The sequence below is a fragment of the Sceloporus occidentalis genome, unplaced genomic scaffold (genome assembly GCF_023333645.1).
Source record: "Sceloporus occidentalis isolate IW3139 unplaced genomic scaffold, rSceOcc1.0.p SCAF_4, whole genome shotgun sequence".
Lineage (NCBI taxonomy): Eukaryota > Metazoa > Chordata > Lepidosauria > Squamata > Phrynosomatidae > Sceloporus > Sceloporus occidentalis.
In genome coordinates, this window is record NW_028316984.1 from 85,905,196 (window position 1) to 85,931,249 (window position 26,054).

A 26,054-nucleotide genomic window follows, 5' to 3' on the forward strand; every position below is an offset into this window, starting at 1 on the left:
AGCATGGCCAGGCTGGGGATTCTGGGAGTTGTCAGCCAAAGGATTTTTCAAAAAAAATCTACCTGAAGGTGTGCATCATTTTGCTAGGAGAGTTTGGTGGGATGATCAGATCTAAGACCCTGAAGGACAGAGAGACTGACAAAGCACACTCCAAGTAACCAAGACATGACGCAAAAGAAAAAAACCCAAAAAACCACATCAGGAGAGGAAAGAAAAAAGCACACTGGCTTCCTCCTCCAACCTCTCCTTTCCCCCACAACAGGTAGCAGAAGCACCAGGGCAGGGACCCAAAAGAGCTGCCTGTATATGCTCAAATGAGGAGGATCGTACCCATGAGAGTCACGCATCTTCTGGCCTTGATTGCGCTGATGTTGGTGGGGCTGTGGGGTGAGTAGTACTGAAAAGCTTTTCCAAGGAGTGGTTTGGATCTTAGCAAGATATCAGTAATATCAAGGTGCTGTGGGTGGCCTTTAGAAAGCCACTCTCTTTCTCACCTTCAGTTTCAGCCTTCATCTTCCACCCCCAAGATTTGTGGGTCCTGGCCCTAATGGTTGTTGGGAGACAGAGTATTTGTAAAGCATGTTGAACCTTTAGGATAACCCCAATAGAAATTCTTAGCTGTGTTATTCAGCTCTCTGTCTTCTGGAAGGCATTCAGACATGTTGCATCCCCCTGGAGGGGTGTGTGCTCTCCACAAGTCAACAGAGATTCATCTGGTGAAAAGTCTAGATTGGCTAGGTGAACTCCAGTGGGTGCCAGAACATGTGTGCTGGTCCATGCTTTCTGAAAGAATATGCTCACAGATGGTCTCCCTTGTGCGCTAAGACTTTCTGAACAGGCTCGGCTACATGCTCCCATGTCGATGAGAGTATTGCTGAGGGCAGCTGAGCTTTCGGTTTTCTCTGATGGGGGGCACCTTCTCTTGGACACACCCTCCCTACCTCAAGACATGCCCCTGGGAAATTCCCTTACACTTTTCATGAACCCTTTTAATTTTAGGAAAGCTTGAGGATTGCTGGAATGACACAATTTACTTGTAATTTTAACAGCCTTTGTAGACTGGCGTGTGGACTACTGCTCTTTATTCCTTGTTAGCATTCAATGTTTGTTTTAAACTGTATTTCTGTGGTTAATATGTTTATAAGCAGCAAGTTATTTTATTGAATACACTGCTATATGCATTTTATTTTATTTTATTTTATTTAGCTAAATATTTCAGATAACACCAAATAGCTACAATTTTCAGGGCACTGTAGGCCAGAGCAACTCATTTTTTGAGATATCTCTGCCTTCCTGTGGTCTATATTGTCAGCCATAAGTCAGATTCATAACTTGAGTAGTATTTTATATCTGTAGACAATGTGTCCTCCAAATAGACTTTAGTATTTCTCAGCAGTGAATGCCTGAATTGTTTACTGTCTTTAGACACAGACATAATTCCTTGTCTTATAATGGCAAATCCATCTAAATACCCTAAAGGCAATAGAACCAGTTTGATTTTAGAAACTATGCAGGGTCAGCCCTATTTAGTACTTGGATGGGAGCCCACCAATGAATACAAGGTGCCTTAGACTGTATTTCAGAGGAAGAAACTTGCAAAACTATCTCCAAGTAGTCCTGTCCTAAGAAAACCCTATGAAATGAATGGGGTTGCCATATGTCGATGAGCAAGTTAAAGGCATATGCACACACGAGGGCAAAATATATCAATCTGTTTTGTAGAAAATACAGAATTTTGAAAGATGCTCATGATCCCAAACAAGAACAAATAAATTAATCTCAATCCAAGAGAGATCCCTGTGTGAAAACAAGCAGACAGTTCATGCAGGTGTTACAGATGCATGTACACTGGGGTTGTTAGGTGTAGCCTTATTAACCTGACCTCAAAATATTACTTTATTGACTACATCTCCCAGAATCCCTTGCCAGCAGTGGCTATGTTGGCTGGGGGGCTCTGGGATTTGTAATCCAAAAAGAATTTTTCCAAGGTCTGGAAATAGCTGCTGGAGCAGAGACATGCTGAGGAACTCCTTCTAGTCACTTGGACCAAAAGAGGAGTTCAATCTGCACTTGATCCCTACCCACAGTTCCTCTGTCTTCTGTGTTGGGCCACTGTCCTATCTTATTTACTCCCTTGTTATGTTTTAATTTAACCAGATAATGTGAATTCTGTCTGTAAAAGACTGGCAATACATCACCAGCAGAATATATAGTGTAAAAATGTTACCTGAATGTTGAACAGGTGATCCTAGGCTGCAACTGGAAAAACCAAGATAAGGAAATGAGAAGTCAGGTCACCTTCAGTCATCCAAAGCGGTTAAGGGCAGAGGACTTTTTGTTTGGAGATATTTTTCTAGTTCTAAACTCTTCTGAGCATACCAGTACTAATGAACTCTAAATTACTATTCATTCATTCATTCATTCATTCATTCATGTATTTATTGGATTTCTATTATGTCCTTCTTCCCCAAAATGGTATCCAAGGTAGCTTACTGTATTATATTTGCATTACTAGATAATGTGACATCTCTGAGTTACAACTACTGAAATGTTTTTCCTTACTTTACATAATGTTTATTTAGCTCTAGTAGGTTAGTGGGCACTGTCTCACAATATTCTCAGATGTGCAGAATGTAAATATATTCTAAAAATATTATCTAATGATAATTTATCATACAGATATCCCTCCATGCCAAGATGTAAATAGAGAAATGTGTAAAAAATGTATTTTTCCCCACTGCTGTTTTCACTCACTGGTAGAGAGAGAATGTTATTTTCTAGTTCCAGGCAGACAAAAGGGCAAGTGATTCCTTAGATTTCCTTAATGACCATGCAATGAAGCTTAATAGTAAAGAAATCATTTGTTGTTGTTGTTAACTGCCCTTGAGTCAGCCTTGATTCATAGCAACTCTGTGAATGAGAGGCCTCCAAGCTTCCCTGTCCTCATCTGCCCTGCTCAGGTTCTGCAAGCTCATGGCAATGGTCTCCTTGATTGAGTGCATTCAACTGGTATGTGGTCTTTCTCTCTTTCTACTGCCGTCCACCTTTCCTAGCACTATTGTCTTTTCTTGTGAGTCTTCTCTTGTCATGATGTCATCAAAGTATGACAACCTCAATTTAGTCATTTGGGCTTCCAGAGAGAGTTCAGGCTTGATGTGTTCTTGGAACCATTTGTTTGCCTTTTTGGCCATCTATAGTATCCTTAACACTCTTCTCTAGCACCACATCTCAAATAAGTAGATTTTCTTCCTGTCGGCTTTCTTCACTATCCAGCACTCACATCCATACATGGTGATGGGAAATATGATGGCCTGGATGATCCTAGCCATTGGTAATCAGCTTGATATCCTTACACTTTAAGCTCTCGTCTAATTCTTTCATAGTTGCTCTTCCCAATCCTAGTTTCTTATTTCTTGACTGCAGTCCCCATTCTAATGCATGATTAATTCAAGGTATAAGAAATCTTTAACTATTTCAATTTTCTTATTTTCTGTATTGAATTCCTATAGCTCCTATAGCTCCATTATTTTGTTGTCTTAATGTTCAAAAACAAGCCTGCCTTAGCACTTTCCTCTCTGACTTTCTCAGTAATTATTACAAGTCTTTTTTTCTGCTAGTAGTATAGTGTTGTCTTCATTTCTTAGATTGTTGATGCTCTTTCCTCCGATTTTCACTCTTCCTCCCTCTGTGTCTAAACCTGCTCTGTGTATGATATTTTCTGCATACAAGTTGAATAGATAGGGTGATAGAATGTAGCCTTGTCTAATTCCCTTTCTGATTGGAAACCATTCTGTTTCTCCTTATTCAGTTCCAACTGTAGCTTCCAGTCCTGAGTACAGGTTATGCATCAAGGCAACCAAGTGCAATATTACATCTACTTCTTTAAGATCACTCCCTAGTTTTTCATGATCTATACATCCAAAGGCTTTGCTTATTTTAAAATAAAGAGAATCAGGCTTTTGTTTTTACTGGGGTTTGTAATCTTGGGCCCTCTCACACCATACAGTTATGGTGCTATGATTCCACTTTAACTGCCATAGTTCCATCCTGTGAAATCCTGGGGTTTGCAGTTGAGGGAAGGGCATTTAGAATTCTCAGCCAGAGTGTACCTCTGGTACTTTCCAAAACTATGAACCCCAGAATGCCATAGAATGCAGCCATGGCAGTTAAAGTGGAATCATAATAGGGTAGCATGAGAGGAACCACAGTTGTGTTTGTCATGACTATATACAGCAAAAACAACTGTGTTCACATAACTGTCCTTCATGATTTAGCTACAAGTGTAAATCTAAGAGACCTAGCATGTTGTATCCTTGTCAAGTTGTAATCGTGTCACTGGTCAGAACCAGACAAACTTCTTTCTTTCAGACTCAGTTCCCCAAATGCAAAACAGGAATACAAATTTACAGGAGTCTGTTAAAAGATTATGAAGAACACAAAGAATGCAAAACATTCTGCATCCCAAAAGTGCCTAATAAATGATTAAAAATAAATGAGAACCAAGCATTGCCACATTTCCATGTTCAGACACGTTGTTATAGATATCCTTGCATTATATACAAATTCCCATTACTACTGCTGCTCCTGACAGTTGTTACTGTGTACACAGGGCTGATGTGGTCCCAGTATGGGAAAGAAGGATCTTACTGGTTTCTAAAATGCATAGAATTGTTGTATATAAAATATCAATAGATGAATGTTGCTAAAAAAAATTCAAGGAGACTATGTGTATGGAGTTTATCACACGGGAGGAATTTCTCTTAATTTCGAATGAAAAGAAAGTGGGGCCAGAACACATTCACGTGAATTCGCTAGTTCAGCGAATTTACATGACTTCGAATTGCATTCGAACTGACTTCCCATTGCCTGAAAATAGCTTGTCTTTGCCCGAAATTGCATGTGGTAGTCTATCACGCAATAATGTGAAACTCCATGATTGCGTTCGGATTGCCATTGGCTTATACTTCTCATTTCCCTTGTCTGATAAACTCCTATGTGTGTGCACTCATTCATGTGTGTGTGTAGACAGTCTGCTGATTTTTTTTTAAAAAAAGAGAAGGTTGCTAGGGAGCGGATGGCATGGTTTACAAGCATCCTATCCATTCTGTGTTTTCTTTTGAAAAATGCAGCATTTTTGGTGCAGAACACAATCAGGTCAATGCTAAGCCTCCAGATTATTATTATTATTATTATTGCAAAGTAGCCCATGAAAAATGTTCACAAAATGATGGCAAGGGTCTGTGTTGGGCCACAGGCCACTCGTGACATTCAATCAATGTTATTTCCTGCAATGCTCACTGTGCGTCTGTTTCTAAATCTCTTACCTGCTTTGGGCACAATACTTGAGGTGGCTGCATACAATGTAAAAACAAGAAACTCATTACAGAAATAAAACATGCATATGTTGGGTGTCTTTGGGTGTGCAGGTATGTGTATACAGTATGTCAAAGCTGAATTTGCCCATATATAAAAAATAATAAAAAAAAATGTATTTTGCCCATAATAGATGTTATCTTAAGCACAGGCATCTCGATCAAATACACACACACACACACACACACACACACACACACACACACTGTATATACCAAGCAGACCTCATGTATAAGTCAAGGGAAGGTTCCAGGGTCAAAATCCTGGATTTTGATATGACCTGTGGATATGTCAGGCCCCACCTGGAATATTGTGTCCAGTTCTGGGCACCACAATTCAAAAAGGACATTGAGAAACTGGAGCGTGTCCAAAGGAGGGCGACTAAAATGGTGAAAGGTCTGGAAACCTCGCCCTATGAGGAACAACTCAGGGAGCTGGGGATGTTTAGCCTGGAGAAGAGAAGGTTAAGAGGTGATATGACAGCCCTGTTTAAATATGTGAAAGGATGTCATATTGAGGAGGGAGCAAGCTTGTTTTCTGCTGCTCCAGAGAACAGGACCCGGAACAATGGATGCAAGCTATAGGAAGAACTTCCTGACAGTAAGGGCTGTTTGACAGTGGAACACACTCCCTCGGAGTGTAGTGGATTCTCCTTCCTTGGCGGTCTTTAAACAGAGGCTGGATGGCCATCTGTTGGGGATGCTTTGATATGGATTTCCTGCATGGCAGGGGGTTGGACTGGATGGCCCTTGCGGTCTCTTCCAACTCCATGATTCTATGATTCTATGTCTAGGGTAAAACTTAGGAGGCTATACGGAAGGATAGAAAGGGGGAAATACCACTTCCATCCCTCCTTCTCCTTCTCTGGACTGCTCCCAACCAATTTCCAAGTGCTGGAGGAGAGGTTTTAACATCAAGTTGAGAAAGGAAGCAAGTGGATTTAAATGGAGAGATTCTTCCATTGGAAGCAAAGGCTTGCAAAACGTACCAGAGAAAGATGCAAGTGAATTTAAGTGGAGAGGTTTTCCCATAGGAAGAAAAGGCTTGTAAAATGAAGTCGAGAAAGAACCAAGTGTTTCTCGACTTTCTGCCAGTAATACGCTCGATATGGTCTTTTGCACGGACATGGAGACTCCGTGGGCGGAGGTAACCAATATCTTCGCCCTGTCATGGACAGACCATTTCCTGGTTGAGGCTAAAATCAAGGCATCCACCCAGCTCCCCCCCCAGGGGTGGCGGACCTACTAGAATGGTCCACCCTCGAAGGCTGATGGAACCCAAAAGGTTCCAAGAAGCCCTAGAGGGGTATATGGTTGGTACTGACGGCAATTCTGTTGATGCCCTGACTAACATCTGGGACACTGATCTCTCCAGGGCTATACACAGTATCGCTCCCAAGCGTCCTTTCAGGCCTGCTTCCAAAAAACAGCCCTGGTACACGGAAGATCTCCGGGCAAGGAAGCGGGTTCTGCGACGACTAGAGCGCAAATGGCGGAGACATCAGGACTTAGCCCACAAGGCACTCCTGGACTCTCTTTTGGAGGCCTATGGAGTGGCGATAAGCGCAGCAAAGAACTCGTTCTTTTCTGCGCGTATCGCGTCCGCAGAGTAGCGTCCGGCAGAGCTGTTCAGGGTAGTGAGGGAGCTTACTCAGCTACCTCCCTCCCTGAACTCTATTCTGGAACCATCCGAAGCCTGCTGTGACGAATTTAACAACTTCTTCGTGGATAAAACCTCTCTGATAAGGGCTGATCTCAACGCCAGTATTTCTACAGGATCCAGAATAGAGGTCTCCAGAGCTTCCGTGGACTCTGTTGTATTGGATCAGTTTGAGTCTGTGAGTACCAAGGAAGTGGAAAAGATCCTTAGAAGTGTTAGGAAGACAACCTGCTCTCTCGATCCCTGTCCCTCTTGGCTAGCAGCTCAGGGGGGTGCGACCGTAACTAATATGTTACGTCGCATAATTAATTCATCCTTTAGGGAAGGGCGCTTTCCATCCAGCTTAAAATTGGCCATTGTAAAACCGCTGATAAAAAAGCCCTCCCTAGACCCCCTGATTCATAACAATTAGCCTATCTCGCTGCTGCCTTTTCTGGGGAAGGTGATCAAGAGGGTGGTTGCCATTCAGCTTCAATCGGTCTTGAATGATACCGATTTTCTAGACCCATTTCAAACTGGCTTCCGGGCGGGCTATGGAGTTGAGACTGCCATGGTCGCCTTGGTCGATGATCTCCGTCTGGACATGGACAGGGGTAGCGTGTCCCTGTTAGTGCTCTTGGACATCTCAGCGGCTTTTGATACCATTAACCATAGTATCCTTCTGGAACACCTGAGATAGTTGGGAGTTGGAGGCACTGCGCTCCAGTGGTTCCGTTCCTACCTCTCGGGTAGATTCCAGATGGTGCAGCTGGGGGACGTGTGCTCCGATAAGAGGGCCCTTACATCTGGTGTCCCTCAAGGAGCCATTCTGTCTCCTATGCTATTTAACATTTACATGAAACCGCTGGGAGAGATCATCCAGAGACACGGGGCGCGGTGTTATCAGTACGCTGATGACACCCAAATATGTTTCTCTGTGTCTCTGACTGATGCAGTGACCAGGGATGGCATCTCTCCTCTAGATGCCTGTCTGAAGTCAGTAATGGGCTGGATGAGGGAAAACAGACTTAGACTGAATCCAGAGAAAACGGAAGTACTTGTGATAGGTTCCCTGGGCCCAGGGTTGGAGATTTGTCCACCTGTCCTGAACGGGGTCACGCTTCCCCTGAAGGGCTCTGTTCGCAGCTTGGGGGTGCTCCTGGACTCGTCGCTCCATCTTACATCTCAGGTGGATGCGACAGTCAGGAGTACCTGTTATCAGCTTCGGTTGATACGCCAGCTGCGACCCTACCTGGGCCGGGGGGACCTTGAAACAGTGGTACATGCTCTGGTGACCTCTCGGTTGGATTTCTGTAACGCGCTCTACATGGGGCAACCCTTGTACCAAACCCGGAAGCTTCAATTAGTGCAGAACATGGCAGCCAGGCTGGTCACTGGATGTTCCAGGACCAGCCATATAACACCTGTTCTGCAAGATCTACATTGGCTGCCTATTCGCTTCTGGGCGCAATACAAGGTGTTGGTTATAACCTATAAAGCCCTAAATGGCTTGGGCCCAGGGTACTTGGAGGACCGCCTCTCCCCATATAATCCGCCCCGCACACTCAGGTCAGCCGGGAAGCAACTTCTGAGGGTTCCACCCTCAAAACACTCTGGGACTGCACAAAGGGCGTTTTCAATCTCAGCCCCACAGTTATGGAACTCGCTTCCCGTAGAGCTCCGCTCGACCCCCTCCCTCGACCTTTTCAGGAAGACACTCAAAACCTTTCTCTTCGAACAAGCTTTCCCCCAATTGTAACGCTTCCTCTCCCCCCTCCTTTGCACTTGCACTTTGGCTAGTCTTTGTATGGTTTTAATCTGTGTTTTTAACTTTTGTTTTTAATGTTTGAATTGTACATTGTAGTGTGTATATTTATCGTTTGCTGTTCCCAAGATGTTGTAACTCGCCTTGATCTCAAGGAAAGGCGGGCTATAAATAAACGATTTATTATTATTATTTATTTTTAAATGGGGAGTTTTTCCAATATGAAGCAAAAGCTTGCAAAACGGACTGGAGGGGGAAGGAACTGGTGTCCAATAGAGACTGGGGCATCAGGCTTGCTTGCTTCAGGATCCCTTCTAAGCACTACTAGTGTAATGACCCTTATATAAGTCTACCCCAAATGTTAGGGTCAATTTTGGGGCATAAATTTCTCCACTTATAGTCGAGTATATAATATATATATATATATATATATATATATATATATATATAGTATATAGTATATATATCGTATATATCCCTTAGGGTAAAACTACAAGTTATACAAAAACTCAGCAATTCTTTTTCTTTCCCCACAGCCTACATGGAAAATCTTTGACTCTCAATATATTTTAGATTACAGTTCCCATGATCCCTTATCATTGGCCATATTAGCAGGAGGTTCTTTGAAGCAGAGGCCCAAAGCATTCTGAGAGAAATTTTCCACATTCCTCTGCTGTTGTCATTGTTCTTGTGTACCTTCAAGTCATTTTTAATTTATGGCAACCCCAAAGTGAACCTATCATGGGGTGATCTGGGCAAGATTTGTTCAGAGGTGGTTTGGTCTTGTCTTCCTCTGAAGCAGAGAGTATGTAACTTGCCCAAGATCACCAGGTGGGTTTTATGACCATGCGGGGAATTGAACCCTGGTCTCCAGATCATAGTCCACTTAAACCACAACTCCACGCTGGCTATGCTACAGGAAAGTCACTGAGGGATATGTGGATTTGGACTTCAAACACTCTTTCACTCTTTCTGTTGGTTTTCCACTCCAAATCCAACCCCTACTACTTTTCTACCAAATGGTTCCAAGTCTGTATTTGCTGAGCATGTATTTGTAATTCCATGGAGGAAAGCAGTGTTGGTTTGATGCACAATTTGGAGAGGAGAAGTAGTAGACATGAGAAGGGTTATGCACACATATGCACATAGATTTTCAATTCCCTCATTAAGTTGCTTTTCCCTAAGAAAGAGCTACTGTTTTGCCTTTGATTTTTGTTGCAGGTTATAACTGGGAAAATAGCACCAAAGAAAAGGTCAAATTCTCATATCTCCTATCTGCACCTTAGTCATGATCAAAATAATAGAAGCCTGGAGCTACTATTAAGATTCTTAATAATCGGAAAGATAGATTTAAAATGTTTCTCACATGACACTGAATATTTGTTACAACTGGCCTGTCCAGTATCCTAAGGGTAAAATCTGTAAAATGTAAAACAGAGCCCAGGTCTAATAAGATGACCTTTAGCCAGCATATCTTGATAATTCTGACAGCCCATCCGTCTTCCTGTTACATGTCCGTCAGATTATTAAGATCCATAGGCCTGTTACAGACTGCCAAAATAAAGCTGCTTCGGGTCTCTTTGGAGGTATGCTATTTAAATGATGCATGGGTCCTAAGAGTCCGGAGGTCGCGCCAAAGCCACACTCCGTTCTTAAGCTCTGGAGTGCAGCTTTGGTGCAGCTTCCGGATTCTTAGGATGCATGCATCATTTAAACAGCATACCTCCAAAGTGACCCGAAGCAGCTTTATTTTGGCAGTCTGTAACAGGCCATAGTTTTGTAAAATGTGACCAACACTGTTCTTAAACAATCTCTCAGAAAAACATCCTAAGCAAAAATTCAAGATATTATCCAAGCAAATTTAGACATTATTTTGGAGTCCAGGTCTCCAAACTGAGTGTGTTGGAGTCTTATTAACTGCTGTACTTACCCACTTGGAGTTCCAGTCCATCTTTTGTTCCAGTCCATATATTACCCCTTCCTCCAATTTTACTTATTTATATATTTTACATTATGTGTTTAAGTTTCTATCCTGCCTGATATCCTGAAGAAATACAAACAGCTGATAAAAATTAAAACCACAATTTGAAGCAATAATGCAAACCTTATGAAGAAAAAGAAAGGAAGCAATAAAGTAGAAGATAAAAACACAGCATATATACTGTTTAAAATAACAATATGTATAGACTGCCTGGTTGAATTTAAAAGGCCTTTGTGTGACGTTTGGTTTGGATGATCGTAATATTACCAGTTCAACAGGCAAACTTCCCTACGAAGGACATTCCACCAAGGCCAAAAAGTCTTCCCACTTATCAAAATACACCTATTTTCTGATGAGACGGTAACTGGCAATGGTGTTTATCTCTTTGTGCTCCACAGTTTTTTGTATATAGTACAAATCTGATACTCAGTGCTAGCACTCATATATTTTTGATTGGGAAGGCAGTGTATTTTGTCTTACAGCCTTTCTTGTAGAGAGATCTTGTACCACATTTGGTGCTATGAGATTTCTCTACATACTGATTCTACAATTTAGACTACAGATTAACATGGCTACATCTTCAGAGCCTTTGTTGTAATTGTTGTTGTGTACCTTCAATTCATTACCAACTTATGGCAACCCTAAGGCAAACCTACCGCAAGGTTTTCTTGGGAAGTTTCTTCAGTGGGAGGTTGCCATTGCCATCCTCTGAGTCTGAGAGAGTGTGACTTGCCCAAGGTCACCCGATGGGTTTCCATGGCTGAGTGGTGATTTGAACTCTGCTCTTCAGAGTCCTTGTCCAACATTCAAACTACTACACTGCACTGGTTCTCACAGGTTTTCTACTGTGCACTCAACTTCTCAACATTTTAATATTCTGAAACTAAATTTGGTGACATATAAAATGGATTTCCTCAGTTTGAGGATGATAACTGTTTAGACATTATTTTTTTCAACATTTTATGAGAAAGGTAGTATATCACTAAATTCAGTGGAAAGAGGCAACATTTCTGGATTATTGTTGTTACTGTTGTTTTCTTCTGTCCCTTTGTGACAGAAGAATGAATTTAGTGAACATTGTTGATGTATTTGTCAAAGAAGACAATGGATATTCTGCCTTTCTCCCAAAAATGGGTTTCAGAGCAGCTCACAATAATTCAAAAAAGATGTTGCTAAAACATTAATTTACATGTTGTATTTACCTTTGCCAAATGGTAAAGGGTTGGCATCCAAATAAAGATACTAAGGGAATAGAATATTCCATTCATTACATTTTAAAACTTGTCAGTAATCACAGTTCTCTGTGCAGACAACAAATTCAAAATGTCACTAAAGCCAAGTTTCCCTCACAGTGAAACTTGCCTTTAAGAAACACCTGTTTGTTTATTGCCCATAATAATTTAGCACCTCGGGCACTCCTCTATGGATACTCAAAGGATAAGGTTTGTTGTTTATACAATACCTAGTTTCTGAGATAATCCACAAAATGACACTGGTGTAGCCACAGCCATCGTGTCAGGTTTATATAAATGTGTGATGCAGGGCAAATATATGGTACAGTAGAAATATCAGTGTGTCTGGATGCAAAGAAACAATTTCAGATCCCCGACAAGGACAAAAGTGGATATGATGATGGAAAATCAGTTCTTCTGATTCTTTTTTTTTTAAATTAAAACAGCATCATTTCAGAGGGAGCATTTAAATCCATTTCCTCCTGCAATTTCCCCAGTCTAAATGCTGCTACTTAGATAACTGTAATTTTCATTCATTATGTGCTATTTTCCAGGTGCTTTTCCCTGCCATCGTTTTAGTGTCACTCTGTTCCAAACATATCACAAAAATTTAAACCTGTTCATGCGTGTGTATGTGTGCTGTGTGCCTTCAAGTCACTTCCAACTTATGGCAATCCTAAAGCAACCCTAATATGGGATTTTCTTGGCAAGATTTGTTCAGAGGAGGTTTCCCATTGCCTGTGAAGCTTGTGGGATCCATTGTCTCTCAGATTAAAACTAATAGATTTGACAAGGTTGTTTGAAGCCAAGCTCCCGCTCTAAGCTCCTTGCATGGGGTGGGATGGTCAGAGGATACTAACAAGCAATGTAAATGCCAGTTGATTAGACACTCTGATCTATAATCATTAGAGGCAAGAATGGCAAGCATGGATGCCTGTGGCCAAAACTAGATTAATTATGTGAATGCAGTTACCATGATGCACTTCTTTTGCAATGCAAATAGCAGCTGGGCCTCAGGACCGTGTCTGTGTGTGTGTGCGCGCGAAAGAGAGAGAGATAACTGCTTTGGAAGTATGTCTTTTTGCCAGGACTGTGGTAGGGAGAAAAAGAGTTAAAGCTCCCTTCCTCACCATATCTGTGCTCCCCTACTCACATAATGAAAACATGCACATTAACGGCACTTCACTTTTGGTCTAGTTGGGTCCTGAGGCCCCCTAGTGGACTGGGTTTGTGGAGGATTGGCAAGGTGTTTAATTATTGAGTTTCTCATCTTCCATATACTATTTTTATAATATATAAACACATTTACAGGTATTAACTTGCTGTAAGGTATATCCCAGTTCTATTGTACTCTATCTAATTTTTCTGTTCTTAAAAAGCCTGAACAGTAATTTGTTACAAGGTAGAGATATAAGAGAGGAGAGTCAGTGTGGCGTAGTGGTTTGTGTGTTGGAGTTCAACTCTGGAGACCAGGGTTCGATTCCTGCTCAACCATGTAACCCACTGGGTGACCTTGGGCAAGTCACACTCTCTCAGCTTCAGAGGAAAGGCAATGGAAAACCTTCTCTGAACAAGTTGTGACAAGAAAAACCCATGATAGGCTCACCTTAGGGCTGCCATAAGTCGGAAATGACTGGAAGGCACACAACACGACAACAAAGAGATATATATGATAGTCTAACTATAAATATGATTGCCTAACTGTGCCAGCCTCTGACAGTGACACATCTCTCTGAGAATAGGAATCTTTTCCCTCTCTCATACTAGTGGAGAAGAAGTTGGGGACAGCATCTCCTCCCAGTCTACAAGTATCACTGTAACTTCAAGAATGCCAGTCCTGCTAGGATATGTAATACCCTCCTTAGGGGAATATTTCTTTGTCTGCCTTGCCTGAGGAATGTAAAGGCCCCTTGGAGCTAAAGTAAAAAGTCCTGTGTCCTAGGGACCATTTGCATGTAAGGCTGTGTCAGTCTTCAAATTAAAAGGAACAAAGGAACATGCTTTTTTTCTTTTAATTTTGTTTGTGTTGTTTCTGACTAATGTTACCCCAAAGGCAAAGCTATCATGGGGTTTTCTTGACAAAATTTGTTCAGAAAAGGTGACTTCGCCAGTGTCATTCAATTAGTTTTCATGACCAAGTAGAGATTTGAACACTGATCTCCAGGAGTTCTAGTCCAACGGTTAAACCACACTGTCTCTCAGTATTTCTGTTACTACATCCTTTTTTTCCATCTATAACACTATAGATTGTACCATCCGTGGCTTTGTTTTACTTCTGTGAATCCCCATTTGGCCATGAAAAATTCACTAGGTGACCTTGGGCAAGTCACAATCTGTCAGCCTCAGAGGATGGTGATGGCAAACCCCCTCTGAAGAAACTTGCCAAGAAAACCTTTGATAGGATCACCATGTCAGAAACTACTTGAAGGCAAACAACACAATACGCACAGAGCCCTCGAATCTAATTTGAACAGGATCTGAGCAGATCAAGCCCTTATAACCATTACTGCCCCCCTTGTTGCTTTTGGTTGAGAGCATAAAGATGATGCTGGCAATGGTTGGCCTGATGGGAGGAAGGTGAGGACCATCATGAGCAGGGTTTGTTGAAACCAGATAACAGTTGATTTTGGAAGGAGGCAGAATACGTGTCTTGTATTCAGAATGTCTCTGGAAGTCGATGATAGATTTGGCATCGGCTCGGGACTTTTCTTGGGGCAGTGGATTTATTCAAGCAGGTGAAGATTTTTGTCAGCTCACCTGTATGCTTGCCAATTATCTGAAAGTTATCTGAAAGGTGTACCTATGTGATGGATGCACTAACAAATACATTTGCTGCATTTATACTTTACAGAGGTAGAGCATCTTGAGCTTCCTCTTTTTTCCCCTCCATGTGGTGCCGTGTTTGCTTGGATGACTGCATACGTTTTTTGTCTTTTAAGCTGATGGAAAAGAAAAACACAAAAGCAGGGAGAGGTGTCACTGCAATGCAGGTCTAATTGTCACATCTGCCTACTGGGAACTAAGAGAAGATTCCCTTGGTACAAATCAGGACAGCTCCACTGACATGAGCAGAAATCTAACCTGAGCTTTTAACCTACATCACTAATTACGAATTCTGTCTCTTGCCTGTCAGAATTCCTCTCGAGCAAATTATTTTTTCAGAGCAAGAAAAATTGAATAAACTGCAATCATTCTGCTAACACGGCCTGCAAAGAAAAGAAAACCTTTTTTCAGTATTGCAACTGGTTGTAATGTAGGTTTGGGTGCAGAATTTGAAAAGCACAATAAAAATATTGTGTCACGCACAGTTCCTTCACAAATTTGATGTTTTTATCAATTCACTTATTACCCAGCTTTGATTAAGTACGGATGCTGATGCTCCAGTGCTTTTAGTGCTTTTGAACGGCTTTTTACATTTCAGCATATTAAAGGGTTTTGAAAAGTCTACGAAAAGACTGTATCCTTTCCTTGCTCTTTGTAGAATCATTTCAAGTTACATATTACAACAATGAAACATAAAGGAAAGTAGTGGGGGGGAAGTGTACGTGATAAAGCAAATCTGAGATCATTTTTGGATTTGGAACACATTATGACCCCGAGTTTTGCATACCTTCCTCAGATACATTCATTCACACACAGTTTCCCACACCAATTCTGTCTCTCTTTCACACACATGCATTTAGTCCCACTCTTCATCTCTTTCTTACATATTTGTGTATACTCACATTTGTTGTTGTGTGCCTTCAAGTCATTTCCAATGTATGACAACCCTAAAGTGAACCTATCACCAGGTTTTCCTGGCAAGTTTCTTCAGAGGGGGGTTGCCATTGCTATTTTTTGAGAGTGAAAGAGTGTGACTTGCCCAAGGTCACCCAATGGGTTTACATGGCTGATCTGGATTTGAACCCTGGTCTCCAAAGTCTTAGTCCAATGCTGAAACCACTATACCACACTGGCCCTCATATACTTGCATATTCTGTACAAAAAAAATTGAATGTGTTTTGGTGACTGTATTTGTGAAAGAGTACATGAATATGTGTGTGAGTGAAAAAAAGAATTAAAGAATATGACTGAGTGTGTACATATCTGTGCGTACTGGCTTGCGTGAGTGTGGCTGTGTATGAGACAGTATGTGAAATTTACACATGTGTTAAGTATTGATTTTATTTAAATAAAACTTCTAAATTGGACAATGTTATTTCCTTATAAAATGCTAAAATGTGAATATATATGAATGTACAAACAAAAATATGCACACTAAGGAGATATATTATGTCAAGCAGGGGGCTCCCTGATGTCCGCATGTACATGTAAGAGGGAGTCACAAGAGCAAGAAGTTTAAGAACCACTGCTATAGCTGACTTGGATTAAAGAAGAAAAAAGAGCACAATGTACATTTGCAAGGAATATATCTGACATGCATACAACTAGACTGAATGGGAATAACCTAAATTTGCTCCTTTGTACTTTTCTCATCAATTTCAGTAGAGCCTCCTAAATAGGTAATATGTGTTCAAAATGTAAACACAAGTAAATATTCTAATCAGGATTTTTTTTTAAAAAAAGTTACTTAATATGAGTTGCTTACATCAAGTTTGCAGTGCTCATGTATAATATATTGTGGCCATCTTTTTTCTATTACAATGTGTCTCCTTCCACTATTTCTGCCACATTTAGTATAATCCGGCATTCACACTGCACTCAGAAGAGTTTTTATGTGTGTACAGAAATAATTCTACAACTGTCAGGATGCTCATTTGCATTACAAATACAAATACATTGCTTCATTTTGTTATATGACCAAGTATTGTTCATGTGCCAGAGATAAAGATGAGGGAGAAAGGCATTTATAATGTGAATTACTGGTTCTGGTCAATGAGTTTTGTATAGTCATTCTCTGTGACCCTAATGGAAGGAAGATCTGCTTTACACCTCCTCATGTGTGTACTTAATGACAGTGTGACATGAAAATAATGATTTTCAATTACCTGTGGTCAGATCAAAGTGTACCCCATTAATACGGGCTCGGGAAACAGCAGTAATACAGGTTATCTGATTCCACTTACCTTTGTCCTTTGATAAGACCAGTATTTCATTGAAAATTAGCTGCTGGCTGAAATAAAAAATTGGCATTGCTTGCTGAAAATATAGTATAATCGATAAACTCTCCCGGAACAGACCCAATGAAATAAACAGGACTTAAGCTTTTTTTGCCCCTGTGTAGAGGGATCTGAGTGTGTGTTTTGGGGTTTTTTGTTTTGCTTTCGAATGATAAAAGGGCTCCTGCAAATTATGGCTGCCCATTGGGCAGTTACAAATGCGTAACCTAGAAAGATGCATTCATGAGTTCTTTTTCTGTTCATGATCTTATACAGCCTCTAGTTTAGGGGATACACACAGAGACTGTGAAAGTCATTCAATCCCCACTTACTTGGCAGCAGCCACAGTGATCAGTGAGGGTCTATTCCCTGTCGATCAAGATGCTGAATGATGGTCATTTCCCCCACATTAGCAATCCTCAGCATGAGGGGGAATTGCAAAAGAGGTCCTGCTTCTGCTTGTTGCAGCAGAAATTGCTCAGTGGAAGGGGTGGGAACAACAGTTAAATGCTTCTCAATCTACAGGGGAACAGATCACCAGCATCACAGTGGCTACTGCCTGGTAAGTAGGGATTGGGAGGATGAGGACAGGATTCACTGTGTAGCACCAGGGTGACCAAACATCATCCTTTTGCCAAACATGTCCTACATTTCAAACTTCTATCCAGGAGGAATTTCAAAAAGCATGAATTTATATTTATATGAGTGTTTGTAGCTTTTATTTTGTAATGTTCTACATTTTTCTTGAATCTCCTACACTTTGCAGTGACTTGTTCGCCTTTGGGTTAGGACATCTGGTCACCATGTGTAACACTGTGACTGCAGTGCTTGTGCATTTGGAACTCTCCAACAGGATTCTAGCCCATGTCTACAAAACTGTCCAGTGGTAATGTTGCCTATCACATCATTTAAATGTGTGGGTTATATAAAGAAAAGCTGAGCTCAGTTTTGTACTGACCTGGCACCTATTCAAACTACAGTTATAGTACTGTGATTCCCCTTGAACTGCCATGGCTGCATCCTGTGGAATCCTAGGAGACCATTCAGCATTCTCAGCCAGAGAACTCCTCTGGTGCTTCTGAACAAACTACAAACCCCACGACTCCACAGGATGCTTCCTAGTGCTGCAACTATGCAGTATGAAAAGATCCCTGGGCAGAATGGACTTGATGGAACTTAACCTGTGAAACACAATATTATTAGCACTGACATATTTTGCAGCATATTCTTATTCTTATTCTTACGAGTATTTTAATTAAGATGGAAAAGTCTGCACTATAGTTACAGTGTTACACAGTGAATCCTGTTCCGATCTGCCCAATTCCCCACTTACCGTGGGTGGAAAGTTTTCTTGCAGTGCTTCTCTGAATTGATAAGGGGGAAGTGGGTAGACACAGTGGGAGAAGATCAGCTCATAGATTTTTATTGGATTTATTTTGCTGTATTATTTTCTTTGCAGGGGTCACTTGTGACGGCAGACAGAGAGAGAGCCCAGAAGGTCAGTATTCCACTGATAATATGTTCAGTGAACTGAAGTAAAGTGGTGATCTCAGGCAGCAGATATTGTGCAGCAGCGACTATGGGATTACTCCTGAGATCTTTCTTCCTATCCAGACTAACCATAATCTTCTGTTGGAGGACACCGCAGTCTGGCCTAGCCTCACCTGTAGGTGCAAGTGCTGCAGAAGATGGTGTCTGCTTGGAATGAGGAATAAGGATATTTGCATTTAAACAGCAAAATATCTCAACCCAACCCTGATTAGGGCTGTAATCCTTAGCATAATCATTTGGGAGTAAGCCCCATGGAAACACAGCCAAATCTGAATAAGAAAAAATAGGTATTAGCATTTGTTTTGTGTTTGCATGGATCAACTTGTTTGGGTTTTTTGATAATTATTTTTATTGAACAAAAAGTGCAAAAAAAAAGGAGAGAGAGAGAACACACACACAGCACAAATAACAGTTACAGACTACTAATTATATAAACAAACAGCCAACAACAAAAACTACAGCTAGAAAAACATTTTTAAAAGATGATTTCCAACTATCTCTTCTACAGGTACAACTCATTAATAGTTCCATCCCTCTTTGTTCTCATCATTAATTATCCTTCTTCTGTATATTTATTTCATATTAATTAATAAAACCAGTGATCATCAAATCATCTTTGTTACTTATCAAAAAGTCAATTAACAATTTCCAATTTCCCCAAAATTTTGTTAATGAATTTTCTTGAATCAGAACTGACAATTTATCCATCTCTACTAATTCCTTCCCTTTGTGTAGTCCCTCTTTTTTCATAGGAATGAAATCATTCTCCCATTTCTGAGCATATACAATTGCCACAACAGTGACATATATTGTATTTTTTTTATATCACCTCTCCAATATTTCATCCATCCTGCGCAGCAGAAACAAACATAAGGTTTCAATAATTTCTTTTGCATCAAACTATTTGAATCCAGTATCTTTAGTGATCTCACATTTCCACCACATATGATTAAAAGGCCCTTCCAGTTTTTTATATTTCCAACATATGTTTGATGATCCTTTATACATATTAGATTATTTCTCTGGTGTCGTGTACAAACAATACACAATTTTATAAAAAATCTCTTTAAGATCATAACTCAGTATAAGCCTTTCAAACTTTTCACCCACACTCTCTCCCATTTTTGCATTTGTATGTTATGTCCAAAATTTCAAGACCATTTTACCATACATGGTTCAAACTGTCATTTTTTTATTCTTGAAAAGATTATGAGTAACTCAGTCAGGTTTTTCATTATCGTGTGGTGTGTCTGAGTTGGCATTTCATCCTGCCTTGAGGGGAGAATAAGCAGATACAGCTTCTCCAAGACAAATAATTAGTTACCTCTTTTGCCTATATGCACATACACCCCAACAGATAGATGGATTTTTTGATGCCTACTGTTTTAGTACCTTCATATACTTTGTGAGGTGCTCCTGAAAAGTGACATAAATACTTGAAGTATGTACTTAATATACAATTTCCATATTTCTTAATAAGAAACATGGCCAAAGTCAAGCACTTTAAAATCCTTTTTACTTCAGCAAGAGAGTTATGTGGCACTGAGAGAATGGAAAGCAGGGGATGATGGCTTTCCTGGCTGGTGGATCTTGGGAGTGGTAGTCTTAAAAAATAACTTCCCTGTCTTGTGGGGGGGAATAATGTTGTGTTCCACAGAGTTCTGTCTGGTAGGTTGTTAAAATTTCAATGTTTCTCAAACAGAGTGGGATGTGAGACTTGATGGCATTGGCTCCAGATGTTCCGGGTTGCTGGAAATGCACCACAAAGGCAAATGGAAGAGAATTTCTGGTGTACATTGGTCACTACAAAATGCAGAACTTGCCTGTAAACAACTTCTTTGTGGTGTCCCCTTTGGAATTGTGACACCATTTTCCAAAGAACCAGAAAAGCAAGAAATTTGCTTGAGGGAGTGCCAAGCAAATGCAACAGCCTTCAAGGACTGTACATGGCAGGAATCCAACTGCAGTTATCATCTGGGTGTGGTTTGTCAAGGTAGATGCAACCTGCCTTCCTGTTTTGTACTGTCGCTTTGGGTAAGATGGGCATGACATTTAAGAGCAGTGGGTTCTATGTGCTTTGGAAGTACTGTCACCACTTTTAGTACAAAGCGTAACCTTTTTCAGTTCTAGGACAAGATCTGAAGAACAGATTCTGCAAGCTTTCAGTGTGGTTTGGTTTGAACCAGAGGGGAAATCTAGCTTTAGAGGGTTGCAATTGGTTCTTGCTTGTAACAGTATTCTAAACTTTCTCTACTGCCCTATTCCTGGAATATGGTTGGGTTAGGTTTGGTACATTTCAGGACATCAACCTTTTTTCTCCATTCCTCAGAGCAAAGTGAAAGAAGCTCAGGGTGAGAGCACTGTCTTGAAAGTTGTATCTATTATTTTCCTCATTTGTTAGACTTGGGTTGGCATCCTGTCCAGTAATTATGATATTGGAAGCCTGATTTATGACATTGTAATTATTCCAGATCATGGTGTAGCCACTGCGTGACCACAGCAATCAAACGTGCCTCCAAAGCTTTGTCCTTGCAACCTTGTCACCCCTACCCCCAACACAGCCATTTCCAAGGCACTGAGAAATAGGGTTGTGTCCAGCCCTCTCCCACTTGCCAGGACTGAGATAGACAGGTGCCACAGGATCCGTACAGGACCACACAGAGGTCTCTGACTGCAGCTATTTGTTTCAGCATTCCCTGTGACCGAGAGAGGGCTAGACATGTCATCACTTACCATCTCTCTCTCTCTCTCTCTCTCTCTCTCTCTCTCTCTCTCTTGTCTTGGAAATGGCTATGTTGGCAGGGGACTATGAGTCTTCACAGCTAGGATTTTGGAGGGTAACACTGAGAAACATTCTAACTACATCTCCCAATGCAGGATCTCTGCTTGTGTGAGTGGCCATACTCTGTGTAACTGTGGTTGATACTTAATAAAATCACCTGGATCAATCACCCTGTGACATCACAAGGGGTTGTCCCTAGTTTCAGGCTTAAAATCACGGGCACTGGGAGTTAAGCTCAGACATACAGGATGCAACAATCCTGCTAAAGCTAAGCAATGCTTTGATGGGAGACTACATGGGGGCATTTTTTATATATAGTAATTTAAATTACATTAAAGAGAAGTAGGATATAAATATAATAAATATATAATAAACAAGGTGTGGAATAAGCAAAAGTAAAAAAACATTTAAATATTTCAATATATTTTTGAAAATGTAAACAAGATAGAAAGAGCAAGACTGATGCAATGTTCATCTTGCTGTCAGCCAGTCATACCCAGATAGGAAGGATCTGTCGGATTGCTGATATTTTACAGCTGTTTTTCCTCTTTCTTACTTGGGCTGAATTCATTTTTTCCAAAATAACATAGCCTTGGGTTTGCATTTGTAATTTCAGATCCTATGCAAGCACCCACTGTGCAACCAGAACCAACTACAACACTGCTCATGACTTCTTCAAAGCCCATAGGTAAGAACTATGTGGTAGATTGATTAAAGGAAGGAAACCATGGCCCTGACTTTGCAAGACCTGGGCAGGGCAGTGGATGACCAGGGATCTTGAAGGGTTCACATTCATAGGGTCTTCCTATAGACTTTGGCACCCCTTTCCATTCTCCAAAGATGACTTTCAGGCACAAGCCAGTTGGGAGAAAGCTTCAGTGGGAAGAGGGAATCATTGAAAAATGCCTCTCCCCTCCCTTTCTGTGAGTAGATATTTCTTTAACTTCACAGAGTCTCTGAATCCAGTTCATAATCTATATGGGAGAGTGACAAACCAACTAGGCATCATGTGAGCAGGAAAGGGGGGGAGAAATACAGTGCTCTATGCTTATGCCATCCTCACTGTGGATCTAGAAAGCAAAACCCAGCAAAACCTGAGGCGCCATATCATGAAAACTCACATTTCTTTAGATTAGCCTGGAAGAGCCCTGAGGCTTCTACTTGTGAGGGTGAAAAAGGGAAAGGGAAAGGGACAGCTCTCTCTCACTCTCTCTCCACCTTCCAGCATTCCTGTTTGCTGACTTCCCAACCTTTTCAAATTGAACAGGAAGGTCTGAAGTAAGCTGCCACTTATGTTTATTTGGATGCAAACAGAACTCTCTAGGAACATATTTATTCATCTGTTGATTTACTGAATTTACATATTGCCTTACAATGCAAATATGATGGAATTATCTATGACTGGTGGAATCATCTATCACTGCACTCCCACCCCCCTTTTTTATTTCTTTGGCTTATTTGCCCAGTTCAGAGAAATTGTTCAGAATCTTGTTCCAGAAAATAAAATAAAAATAGTAATGTGAACATAGCACAATTGTATGTGTGTTTAAATCCCAAATAAAAATGTTGATTATCTTAGTGAATTATATAACACTTTTAACCTTATCACACAAGCCTCTTATCCCATTAGAACAGTGCTGTTTTGAACAGAACTGTTCAATTGGAACTGTTCTCTTCCCTATCTCACCTTCACACAATCATCGAAGCACTGGAGACTTCATTCCCACAAAAACTTTATCACACTCAATATTTGATAGCATTTAACACTGCCCACCCAGCACCATGCAGTACTATTCCTAGTTTGGCACATCTGCACACAAACACACACAGATTCCCCTGCCACACAAATATAAATTAAACTAAAAGCAGACTTAGGTGAGAGAGAGAATGAGGACATTAGAACAACAAGGCATTATAGCAACATAGTGAGAGGTCGTCTCTCATAGCTGCTGGGTTTTAAATATTCATGAGTGCTAAGGGAGAGAGGCAGGATTTCAAGACGAAGTGGCTGAGCCTTGGGGTGATCTGTGGAATGTGACAGTGACATCTGGGTAGAGATCCCAGAGGAGATGAAGGCTCCCCTCCTTCTTGCCTCTCCAAGAGGCTTCCTCACCCCTTTCATGCTCCCTTTGGGTCCATTCCTAACCCTCAGGCCATATCCTGTACATCACTCTTTCTCCCTCCTGCTCCCACTGGAGTGGTCCCCCACCACCAGCCTGAGCCGGCCCCATCTTCTTAACCCCAGCTCTCTCACAAACACTCATAGATGTTTATCACACTATACTCTTATAGTGCTACTATTCCACTTTGACTCCTCTAGCTGCCGCCTGTTGCATTCTGGGATTTGCAGTTTTAAGGAGGGGTATTTAGAATTCTCAGGCACTCTGCCTGAGAAATCTAAATACCCCTCCTTAAAACTGCAAATCCCAGAATGCAACAGGCGGCAGCTAGAGCAGTCAAAGTGGAATAGTAGCACTATAAGAGTATAGTGTGATAAACACCACACACCAAGCTGCCCCCAGCCCCATGGATTACCAGTTTCCCTGGCCGCTCAGCTTCCTGGGATCTGTCCACCCTTTCTCCCTCCCTTTGATAATGTGGACTGATGTTTCTCTAAGTGCAATTGAACATACCACTGGAAATCATGGCACAACAGAAGTGGGAACAGGTGGCAATTAACTGATTTTCTGTGTTAAAAACAAAAAATTTGTTTCCAATGGGTGCCCATGGGAGGACAACCGATGAGGAACAGCATCATGCAGTAAGCCCCACACAGAGGTGTGATTTACTTATCTTGTGTGATAAAGCCCTTAGAACCCTGCCCCAACCCATAATCCCTTCTATAGCAAGGGTAGGCTATAAGGCTGTTTTATTATTTCAGACCACCTGCAGTGGAAACAGTGACTTTCTGAAGGCTATCAAATGTCTCCATGGGGAAAGTTCACATCTAAATTGTGAACTTGCAGCTCATTCCTCATGCTAGTCATTGCTGTAGTGCTACAGTGTCCTTTGCTCACTTTCCTCATTCCTTTCTCTTATAGATACTACAGTGATAATGCTAGAAGATGGAACTGCATTGTGCTCTGGGACTGTAGAGCTCAAGTTTGGAGGCCATTGGGAAATGGTTTGCCTGGGCTTACAGAAATGGTGGAAAGATCTGGTACCTAGGGTCTGTGAAGGAGCAGACTGTGAAGCTGCAATAGAACTGAAGGGCCTGGGCAGCAAGAAGCCATTGCCCATCCACTGGGAGAAAGTGCAGTGTGAGAGAAAAAACCTCAGTTTGCACTGTTTGAATAGGACTAAACCATGCCTTACATTGGTGAAATGCTCAGGTAAGCCAGGCTGACTGGGAGAACAAGTACAGTAATTGCTGTAGTGTAGTGTCAATCTCTGTTCTTCTTTTCCTTCATCACTTTAATTGTTGATAGTTCTACCAAGGTTCTAAGTTCTAAAGTCTGTTTATGTGTTTAAATATATAAAACAATATATCTTATTTGATGTCTTTAGAGAAAGAAGGCTTAAATATATTGGACAAAGCTATAAAGAATCATGATGGAAAGATAAACAGGAAATTGTGATTAAGACAGTAGAAGAAAAAATGGGGTATGAAGAAGTTAAAAAAAAGATATTTTCCATATCTGCAAGAAAGATTGTTAATTTAAATGGAATGTGTGTCCATTTGTGGAAGGGGGGGGGGGACAAACAAACAAACAAAAAGGTTGCACGACTTCAGATTTCAAGGAAAGAGTCTTATTTTTGACTCCTCTTCCATGTTAAAATATCCCTGCATGTTGTAAGCTAGCAAACAAAGGGTTTGCTATGTTAATGGCTAAAGGAATTTTTAAATATATATATATAGGGGAATATTCTTAAAGGGGGAACAACCTCCACAGTGGTGGGTTACAGACCGCCATTAAAGTACGGAGTCAGTCCGTACTAGGTTTAGGAAGGTGCGGTGCTTCCGCACCCCCCTAACCCTAGTAAGGACTGAGTCCGTACAAAATGGCGGCTCCCCTTCCACAAAGGGGTCGCCATGATGACGTCACGACCACGCTGCCTCTACACGAAGCAGCGCGGATGTAACGTTGTCGGTCTGCGCCAGGGCGCCTAGGGCGCCCTTTCCGCGGACCAGGAAGGAGCTCCGTTTCGGAGCTCCTTCCTGGTTTGCGGCGGCACTTTGCTTCGCTGGGCTCAGCCTTCAGACGGCTGCGCCCAGTGAAGCAATGGAGAAAGGGGCCGTGGCCCCTTTCTCTTTCTCCCCGCCGCCGCGGGGTGTCCTTGGGGCTTGAAGCCCCAGGGACACCCCTTTTCAGGCTGCAGGGAAGCGGCGTTTTGCTGCTTCCCCGCAGCCTGAAAAGCGGCGGATCGGGGCCTCAGCAGCTGCCGTTCTGGCAGCTGAGGCCCTGATACACCGGGGAAAGGGGCGGGTGCAGCCTGCCCCAAATGGGCGGTCTATAACCCACCAGTGTGAAAGATCACAGCCAAGATTGTTTCTCCTTCAGTCTACCATCTGGTATTGTGTGGCCTAGCTCTTACCTTTACCATCTGAAAAGGAAATTTGAAACACACCATTTATTCTATTCACATTCAGTGGCTATCAGCTAACACTGAGGTTCATAGCCATCATAGAGAC

The 26,054-nt window shown here is 41.5% G+C and overlaps 1 protein-coding gene across 1 annotated transcript in view; it reads left to right on the top strand.

Moving 5' to 3' along the window:
* Positions 1-326: 326 nt before the first annotated feature.
* CD5 (CD5 molecule) overlaps positions 327-26,054 on the top strand; it is a 41,151-nt gene continuing 15,423 nt past the window's right edge. The window contains exons 1-5 of the mRNA XM_089523413.1: positions 327-387; positions 18,548-18,586; positions 20,342-20,632; positions 22,038-22,109; positions 24,463-24,753. Coding sequence (XP_089379539.1) covers positions 333-387; positions 18,548-18,586; positions 20,342-20,632; positions 22,038-22,109; positions 24,463-24,753 — 748 coding nt within the window. The 5' untranslated portion in view covers positions 327-332. The remainder of the gene's footprint in view (positions 388-18,547; positions 18,587-20,341; positions 20,633-22,037; positions 22,110-24,462; positions 24,754-26,054) is intronic.